The sequence below is a fragment of the Trachurus japonicus genome, chromosome 11, assembly GCF_045865225.1.
Source record: "Trachurus japonicus isolate A0001 chromosome 11, Traja_1.0".
Lineage (NCBI taxonomy): Eukaryota > Metazoa > Chordata > Actinopteri > Carangiformes > Carangidae > Trachurus > Trachurus japonicus.
In genome coordinates this window covers 20,608,009-20,617,662 of record NC_140917.1, presented here as the reverse complement: position 1 = coordinate 20,617,662, position 9,654 = coordinate 20,608,009, and the positions used below count along the sequence as shown (strand labels likewise).

Sequence of the window (9,654 nt, the reverse complement as noted above, 5' to 3'; positions counted from 1 at the left end):
CAATTCAATTAGCCCGCGAGCATCAATGATTAAGATTAACTTGTGATGCTTGGCCTCCTCTGCTGGATCTCTGGGTCTCCTTCAGAGCAGCAGCAGCAGCAGCAGCAGCAGCAGCAGCAGCAGCAGCAGCAGCCGCGGGGTTGAGTAATAGGCTACCACCACCTCCAGTAATGTGAGAGGGAGCTCTGCTGTTAATCATTCATGGCGGCTCCGCTCCTGTGCCTGCTGCTGCTGCTGGCCTACATCGGTCCTGTCACTGCATGCAACTCTGTGAGCTGACACATTTAGCCATCAGCTGCCATTTGACAGCACAGCATGCAGATGAAGTTAGTGTCTCCTGGACACTAGTGACCAACCAACCAACCATACCTGAACCTCTTCTTGCTCCATATTCACCCCGTCTCCTCCATCTGAATGTCAATTGCCGCTACAGAACTCTATCACAATGAAATGCAACCTGATAGAGCTCCTTTCTGCATGCACACTATTTTATTAATGCAGCCACACGCCCTTTAAAGTCTTGACTGGAGTCTTGAAAGGGGGAACACTATTGAGTTTCAGAGTCTCAACAATGGGGCCGTGCTCAGGTTTCATGCCCTTGTTGTCTCTGCTCATGTGCAGCATGTTGACTGCTCTGAATCCTCTTATAGTCTCACAATAACCGCCTGTGGCAACATTTCAAACTTTTATTGTGAATTATTTCCCAATAATGTCTTAGAAAAACACAAACAGATAACTCCACACATTACATGTACAAGGAATAGCTTACAAGATAACTGTCATCTCCAGACACACCTCATGTCATAATGTAGCTCCCATGTTAGTTTGACACATTGTGCATGTGAACTGGGATTTCACCCTGAGTTTAATCAAGACGGGGGGTGTAGTCCTGCAGCTCTGTGCTCGATACCCATTTGGTTTAGCACACACCTGTCAGGCTAAAGGTCAAAGGTCACTGGAACAGCTGAATACCCACAGCACAGTCACACCACCGTCCCACTCAAATTCCCTCTGCTCTCTGGGACACAAAAAAACAAATCCAAAAAGTTACAAGTTTTCTCTGGACAAGATGTTCATTTCATTAAAGTTGTGCAATTTTGAAGTGTAAAAAATCATTGAGCACATAAAAATGTGTTTCATAACAACACAGATGAAAAGCTGGGAACTTTACTGATCAATAACAAAGTCATGTCGTCACACATCTTTTCAAACCCAGTCACATCCTCAAAAGCTGCCAGAAGAACCTCCTACTGATAAATGGCTCATCTTATTGATTGGGTTCACTGACACCAGAGAGACGGTAAGACCAACTTCAACCTACTGAAACAGCGCCATCTTATGTCCGACAGAGAAACTGCACAAAGGTTACCCTTCACATGCCGAGTGAGACTTGTCAAATTAATTTTTCAAGAAATAACTTGTCAAACAAAAATCAGTTTGGTTTGTTGGCAAGAGCATTGAGCCTTGGTGATATTTATTAAAACATTAACTCAGTTTAAATTACATTGCATTGGAGACTTAACCCTCATATTCCTGTGCTTACTGGTGAGTCGCCCTGCTGTGGAAATGATGCTACCTCCACATTAGCCTCATTTTAGCACAGCTCAATTACTTCAGTCAGTTTCTTTACATTACAAATATATTGTCTAGCTTTTTTTTATTATTATTATTTTTTTTACAAGTTTCAACAGGTCTCAACTTTGTACAATAGGAAATATTTGGCTTCCTTTTCTCTTTTCTCTCTCTCAGTGCTGATTAATGGCTTATTCATGTATTAATTTAAAAAGTCTCCTCTTTGTCTTCTGGGCGTTGAAAGCTAGAATCACTCTCCAGCTCGAAAGACGCTGCGAGGCGCTGCCCTGCCTGGAGCTCCTCCACCTCCTCAAGCTCCTCCTCTTCCTTCTCCCCATCACCACCGTCACTCACCCACTCTGCACTTTCTCCTCTGCTATCTCCACCTGCTCTTCTCTTCTTGTTCCCTTTCGTCATCTCTGCTTTGCCCATCTCTCTTTCGCTCTCCATGTTGTCACCAGCAGCTTCTCCTGTACACTCCGTTCCCACAGCTACAGTCAGGCTGTGACCCAGTGGAGCTGGAGTCGGGTGTCGGGGGGGAACTGACTGTTGGGGGTCCACAGGGGTGAGGGACGCATCTTCTTCTTCTGTACAGGAGACAGCGGCATGGACACGACCCCGTGCTGACTTGGCCCTTAAACGCATCTTGAGCTCATCTTCTCTTAACTGAGAGCGAGTGAAGGCAACAAACAAGTGGGTCAGGGAGGACAAAGAAAGAGGTCAATTGTGAGAGGGAGGCAGGGAAAAAGCAGAGGTGTTAAAACAAATGGTAACACTTTATTTGACACCAATCTCTATAACACATAACCATACTTATAATGAGTGAGTTATAATACAGTTATAGCAGTGTATAACTATAGTTATAAACACTCATAAATGATCATAATGCTTTATAACAATAATCATAACACACTATAAAGCATTTTATCATGACTTATAAGGTCAGGTATTATAATACGTTATATTGTTAGTAACTCACTGACAATGCCCACATCGATAATGCATTATAAATATAGTTATAATGTGTTATTGGCTTATAAACATGTATAACTATCATTATAAACACTCATAGATTATCATATGGCTTTATAACAATAAGCATAACACATCATAGAGCATTTTATAATGGCTTATAAGGTCAAGTATTATAGAGTTATAATGCTCTATAATGTGCCTCGGGCATTGTCAGTGAGTTACTAACAATTATAATGTATTATAATACCTGACCTTATAAGTCATGATAAAATGCTTTATAGTGTGTTATGATTATTGTTATAAATCATTATGATCATTTATGAGTGTTTATAACTATAGTTAAACAGTGGTGTGACTGCATTATAACTTTGGTTATAACTATACTATTATAATGCGTTATAGAGATAGGCGTCAAATAAAGTGTTACCAAACAAACAAACACACACGCATGCACGCACGCACGCACGCACGCACGCACGCACGCACACGCACACACACACACACAGTACCTTGCGTCTCTCTTCAACAACTCTTATCTTCTCATCAATCTCCTCTTTGCTGAGGACATTGCGCACATTATTGGCCTTCAGAGATTCCAGTCTTGCAGGAGGCTTTCGCTTGACATCTCTGTCCTCCAGCTGTTGTACACACACACACACACACACACACACACACACACACAGCAGAGGGAGACAGAGAGCACACAATCTCAAGGTGAGAGCAAATGAAAGTCTCACAAAAACACTATTGTCCTTTATGAAAATGGTTGACCTGTTCTAGCCTTCTTAACATAATTACATCTGTGCTTCTTCTGCTATGACAAGTCTGTTTAGAAAAAGGTCCTCAGGCAGTCACAACCAGAAAGAGGACGAATGACCTCATATCCCGTTGGTAAAACTATTACAATTATCTTCTTTTTAAAATTTCTCCTTACACTAAATACACAACAATACACTAAATGCCAAAGCAGTAAACACAGGCACACTGTCACACATGGGACACCTGAATGCCACAGTCTACATCGTTAGTGTTATTAGCTACACCTGTTGTGGTCCTGCTGTCACGTTTCACAATGTGAGGTGCAAAAAAGGGCCATAACGAGGCCAAGATACACTCTATATGGTGACCACGGCAACCGGTGTCATTCATACAGTTACATTTCAGCAGACTATATGGACAATGAGCTAATTAAAAGGTGCTAAAAGAAGACCGAGCAGCGTGGTGGTCTCAATTTTTTACTTATGAATTCGTGCAAGAGAGAGACAAGCATGCTTGATGATGGTGATGTTAAGAAGGCTGCTTACTCTGGTCATCACTTAAAGTCATTTTATACTCCTGCTAACACAGCTGAGAGCTGCAACAATTAATTAATTAATTAATGTGTAATTAATCACACAATAATCGATTATTAAATTAACTGTCAACTATTTTGATAATCGAATAATCGTTTTGAGTAGTTTTTTAAGAAAAAAATTCCATATTCTCTGATTTCAGCTTCTTAAATGTGAATATTTTTGGTTTCTTTGTTCCTTTATGACAATAAACTGAGTATCTCTTTGGTTTCTGGACAAAACAAGACATTTGAGGACGTCATCTTGTGGTTTGGGAAACGCTGACATTTTTCAACATTTTTTAACATCTTATTGACCAAACAACTAATTGATTAATTGTTTAAATAATCGACAGATTAATCGATAATGAAAATAATCGTTAGTTGCAGCCCTAGTAGATAGTGGGACTGTTTGTGTGCTCTGACCATTACCCACCACGATGCTGTAGGCCTCTCCAGTGCCGTTGCTCCCCTGTCTGCTCTGTCCCACTGGGATGATGCCCTGACTCAGGAGCTCCTCCAGGATATCACTGGACTTCTGGCGCTCCAGCGCTCTGCTGTCCGTCTGCCGCAGTCCTTGGCTGGCTGCAATGTAGAGACACACAAAACAGAAAGACCTTAGTGTAGATGTGTGCATTCGTGGATAATCTCTGCTGTGTGTGACAAGGTCTGTTTTATTCAGCAGGCTCTTCAAACACGCCCACCGTCACATGTAATCCTACCTGCTTCGCTTTCTCTGACATGCTCAGATGTTAGGGGAGGGAGTTTTCTGGGCACTACTCCAGGTAATGCAGCTATGTCCTTGTTCTCCATCACCACCCCGCTGTCCGTGGTGCCCTTTGACACGGCAGAGTCTCCACGACTACCAAGTTTACTTTCAGTCTCCACCTGATAGGACACATAATGAGTGCAGCAAAAATTAACCAAAAGGCATATTACATTTATGACCCCACTGTTTCTTTTTATGTCCCGACCCCAGTCTGCGTGGTATCTCATGCTAACTGCTGTTGTCTTGGTGGCATCTGTGTTTTGAGACATTGTCATGAACAAAGTGGCTCAGAAACATTATTGATGATACATGGCAGGTAACATACCATCATACCATGGTAAGAAACAAAAGCCGGTGAAGCAAAAAATTCTGTGACCAGTGTAAATCTATGACCTAGTGATTTCTGTATTTAGTGCAGAAAAGTATAGCGCCATGTAGTTTCAAGATAGATGGACTTTGTTGCACATTTTATTATAAATATTTATTGTATTTCTATGGCCTATATATAATGGTAGAGGAAATTATAGGTCCCCTGGCTGGAAGTTGAACCATGGATGTTGGGCAAAGTGTGTGTTCACATTTTGTGTTACTTCAAACAAGTTGTATTAATATATAACTATGATCAATATAGCTATCTTTGCATACAAATTTTTATATCAATTTTTATGCATGATGCATAAATGTAGGCTACTGTTAATTTAATGAAACATAATACTGTATATAACTGTAACATGATACTGTAAAAAATCTTTTTACTGATAATGTAAGAGTACTTATCTTTTCAGATAAAACACAACACTCAGTAGGTACTGTAAGTAGAGAGATTGATTTTGAAACTGTCCCTAAATATTCTCCTTAATAGGAAAACTAAGGCCATTTTAAGGTACATCCTAATATTAGGAGACAGTTCCCATTATTTTTGGTCAATGCCATGCACACAACACAATCTAAAATACATGTCTTTCATTGATAATTTCAACAACAAAACATTTAGGCTAATTAATATTATGGGGCTTCTCAATCTGCACCATAGCTATTCAAATACTATAACATGTATTAAACTTAATGGTAAATTGAATGGAAGTAGGCTACAGTAGGGTGAAACCAATATTTTACGTTGAGATAGTGGGTTGTAGCACCAAACGTTTGAAGACGTTGACAGACAGACGCCATGTTTTGATAACTAGCTAATCAGTAACGGTAGGAAAATCGTATAATAATCAATATGTCGTATAAGTTTTTCCTCTTTTTAATAGCACAGATTTCGGTCTGACTACTTATTTGACAAGAACTACCAGCAGTAGATAGGTTTAATACTTTTTATTGGATGTTGCTGTGGAAAATGTCCTCGTTTAAAAAGCTGCACCTCCGTAGTTTTAGCTGAATGAAAAAGTGGCGGGGTGTGTGACACGGAGCTTACCTCGTCTCCGTTCACTTCCTCCCGCGGTGAGTGCGGTTGGACCACCGCTGTGGTTGTGGAGCTGCCACATCCCATGTCTTGTTCACCTCAAAGCAACACCGTGAAATGAGTCCATAAAGGTCATAAATGTCTTGTTTAATTACAGCTCGTCGTGTCTTTGCTGTGTGTATTGACCCCTGTAGCCTGGCATTCCTTTACACAGAGGGACGGACGGTCTCCATGGGCCGTTGCTAGGGGAACGTTGCTACAATACATGTGACCCGGTTAAAGAGGCGATACCGGGGAACAACACACGACAAAACACCGGATCACACTTCTGATGCTGCACCGATACACTTCAGCAGCTCGGTTACACACACACACACACACACACACACACACACACACACACACACACACACACACACACACACACACACACACACACACACACACACACACAGACAGACCCGGGATGAGTCCAGGCTCTGAAAACACACAGTCATCCCCTTCCCCAAACACCAGTTAATACTCTGTACACTTTACATTTCCATTTAGAGCAGGCTACTTCCTGAAACACTAAAAATACTGTCTGCATCCCAAAGGGCCAAGCAGCCAACTGCCCAGGGTGGTGATTAATAAGTAAACATGCTTCAAGATAAAATAAAATAGATAATCATAAATCTGACATCACTCTCCTGCAAAACAAACTTCTACATTATTGGGTTACTGAGCCAAATTAATCAGGTTCATCTTACTGGGGAAAAAACAAAACACAATTTCACTCAAAATCATGTCGTTCTCATTCCCTCCTCTGACAAAATGTTAAGGTTATAGGTCCTGCAATGGCAGGAATGATTAATATTAGCATGTCCAAAAATCATGTAGCCTAATATTTAAAGGGAAGAGCCATAAAAAAAATATTGAGAACACACAGATAAACTAGCATGTCAAGCCAAGAGTTCAAAGAGAAATCTTTGATAAAGTCTTTACAATGATGATTTAATTATTTTTGATGAAACTGTTTAGATTGTTTTTTCTAATCTTTGGATGTTTTTGGTGCATGGTTAAAATTCCAATGTGGATTTCAGTTTTCTTGAGAAAATGTAGTTTTCATACCCAGCAGAAATCAAAGAGGTGCACATCTTAATTCAATATGAGTAGAATATTAATTTGCTGCAAGATTATTTATTGAAGTTTCAGTACAGTGTTAATGCACTGCACTAGGCACTGCTAGGCTACAAGTGAGCATGGGGGAAGGAGCTTCTCATGGTGGAGGGGATCTGCGGCTTGTTGGCCAGGATCACAGTGGTGTCGAGTGTGGGCAGGAAACTCTGGTGCAGGTTCTGGCATTTCTGCTCCACTTTCAGTGTTTGAGCATTTTTGTCGAGTTTGTCCTCCAGGGTCATCAGACGTCTGCGTGCGAGCACCAACTCGTGCCTGGAAATGATGGTTCACATGAAAATGAGCACATTGAGGGTATCACACAGAAGACGGTCAAAATATTTAATGTAGGACATGAGGTGACAGGCTGCCTATAGCTGTTATTTGGTCTCATTAGAGGGATAAAATTGTGTCAAGCTGTGTGCACTAGACTCACTGGGAGTGCTTCAGTACTGGGTTAAGTCTGCCTCCCATCTTTGTCAGGTCGTCTTTCTCCAATGTGAGGCTGATGTGGGGCTGGAGGAGGAACAGAAAAAACGGTTTGTTTAAACAGCGACAACAACTGAGAATCTGAGAAAGATCCATCATATCTAAAATGTAATTGTGTAGCGAGGTGCCTACCTGGTCCAGGCAGAGCTCATGTCCTGGTCTCTGGTTGAGGATGTCCAGGCGGTGAGTGGCCTGAAACAGCTTGGACTCACAGTTCCTGATCTGACCCGTCACTTTCTCTACGTCCTTGGTGAGATCGGAAATCTCATCCTTCACCTGGAGGAGAGACGAAAGCCATACAAGAGTGACAAACCATCACAAACAGGTCGAACAAAGCTTTTGGATGTGGATGGTATAGTTCTGTGAGTTGGGATGAATCCAGTTGACTGACCTGCTGCCTCTCCCAGGTCATCATGTCCTGGATCCTGCTCAGCTCATTGATTTTCTTCCTCAGGGAGTCGTGTGTGCTGCGGCGCTGATGTTCATGGGCATTTTTCAGCTGTAATTATCACACAGACCAGTGAGGTTGTATATTATTATCTGGTTGTATAAGGAAGAGCTGATAAAACTCAGAGTAAAATGGATGTCCAAGAACAAAGGGCATAAAAAATACTGATCTCAAATACACACTCAATTCAGGTGAGTCAGGTGTGGTCACAGTGTTGTCTTACATTAGCCATGGTGAAGCGCAGGTTTCCCCTGAAGGTGGTGGTGTCTTTAATCAGGTTGGCAGCCGTCAGCCTCAGGTCCCTGCAGCGGGACAGCCACTTGTCGTAGGTCACATGGTTGGGCTTGTACTGATTGGCAGGGAGCTGGTAGCTCGGCGTGTCGACCTCAAAGGCGATGCACTTGGTGGTGAGCTTGATGGCTTCACCTTTGTCCTGAAAATCTGCCAGCAGCTGAGTGCGGATCCCCTTCAGAGCGCTGGGGAGGATTAGGAAACTAGGTGTGACCTGACATGTTCTATAAAGCTCACTAGCACAAAACTATAGGAGGGATTTGCACTTTAATATTACTATTTGAAGATTGAAAACGTCACCCTGACCTCAGTTTTTGTTGCAGGCTGCTGATCTGCTTCTGGAGCAGATCTCTGGTCTCATTGTTGAGTTGCTCTTCTCTTTTGAGCTGGATAAGGATGGGGTCCTTCGTCAGGCCTGTTGCGCTCAAGGTTTTCTGGATCGCCACACAGTTGCTCATGAGCTGACTGTACAGCTGCCTCTCCTGGAGGAAGCGCCCTGCTGAGTCTTTGACCTGAACACACAAGATAGATGTTGAGGAATGAGCATTCAGTTTTAAATAACAGTGGTATCTGTGATGAACTGAGCTGAAAGTACAGCTACTTATAAATTATATTATACTCAGTAAACATACCAGCTCCACAGCAGTGATTTCCCGGTCCACTTGGCCAATGCTGTCAGATATCTGGGCCTGCCACTGGCTGACCTCTGAGTGTCGAGAGCCGAGGTGCTTCATGATGCCACGAGTAGCAGCAGGGATCTACAAAAATGTACATTTGTAAACTTGTCATAACAATAATGACGATAATAATACCAAAAGCGTTATAACAAACACCTCCAATAGCAATTTTATTTTAATCTGTCATTTTCTCCCAATATATCCAACTCTCACTGGTTACAAAAAGGCTGAAAAAAAACAACAAATTTGGTCCTACTGATGTCCATTACCTGTGAAACATCTTCACCCATGTTACAGACGATTTCATCGTTCAGTTTCAGCATGTTGCTCCACTGAGGCTGAGGTGTGCTGGTCAGCAGACCGTTGTTGTTGGCCAGGGCAGGCAGAATGAACCTGGAAAGCTCCTTTTTTACTCCACAACTTTGCCTAAAAATGCAAGAAGAGGTTTACAATGTCAGAAAAGTTGGTTTAATGTCTCTTCTATGATTTGTCAAATGTTTCCAATGTTTTACCGAACTGCTGAGCAAGTTTTCTTCCACT

At 42.0% G+C, this 9,654-nt stretch overlaps 2 protein-coding genes across 2 annotated transcripts in view; both read right to left on the bottom strand.

The window, feature by feature from the left end:
• Positions 1-1,457: 1,457 nt before the first annotated feature.
• Positions 1,458-6,296, bottom strand: stmnd1 (stathmin domain containing 1). The gene is made up of 5 exons (XM_085791617.1): positions 6,067-6,296; positions 4,600-4,765; positions 4,314-4,462; positions 3,057-3,185; positions 1,458-2,238 (listed from the first exon to the last, which is right to left on the bottom strand). Exons 1-5 carry the CDS (start codon positions 6,139-6,141, stop codon positions 1,780-1,782), a joined length of 978 nt encoding a protein of 325 aa, XP_085647743.1. The 5' UTR covers positions 6,142-6,296; the 3' UTR covers positions 1,458-1,779.
• A 917-nt stretch (positions 6,297-7,213) lies between these two features.
• The window catches only part of LOC146978737 (tektin-2-like), a 2,623-nt gene continuing 182 nt past the window's right edge, over positions 7,214-9,654 (bottom strand). Inside the window, exons 2-9 of the mRNA XM_085791616.1 lie at positions 9,384-9,540; positions 9,070-9,195; positions 8,744-8,949; positions 8,370-8,622; positions 8,090-8,197; positions 7,831-7,974; positions 7,646-7,725; positions 7,214-7,485 (exon numbers count right to left, since the gene is read on the bottom strand). Of these exons, the coding sequence (XP_085647742.1) occupies positions 7,284-7,485; positions 7,646-7,725; positions 7,831-7,974; positions 8,090-8,197; positions 8,370-8,622; positions 8,744-8,949; positions 9,070-9,195; positions 9,384-9,540 (1,276 nt within the window). The 3' untranslated portion in view covers positions 7,214-7,283. The remainder of the gene's footprint in view (positions 7,486-7,645; positions 7,726-7,830; positions 7,975-8,089; positions 8,198-8,369; positions 8,623-8,743; positions 8,950-9,069; positions 9,196-9,383; positions 9,541-9,654) is intronic.

Coding starts and splice junctions, on each gene's coding strand:
- stmnd1 (XM_085791617.1), bottom strand. CDS start 6,141: ATGGGATGTGGCAGCTCCACAACCACAGCGGTGGTCCAACCGCACTCA. Junction 4,766..6,066: donor AGGAAGTGAACGGAGACGAG/GTAAGCTCCGTG, acceptor GTGTCCTATCAG/GTGGAGACTGAAAGTAAACT. Junction 3,186..4,313: donor GAGAGGCCTACAGCATCGTG/GTGGGTAATGGT, acceptor TGTGTACAACAG/CTGGAGGACAGAGATGTCAA.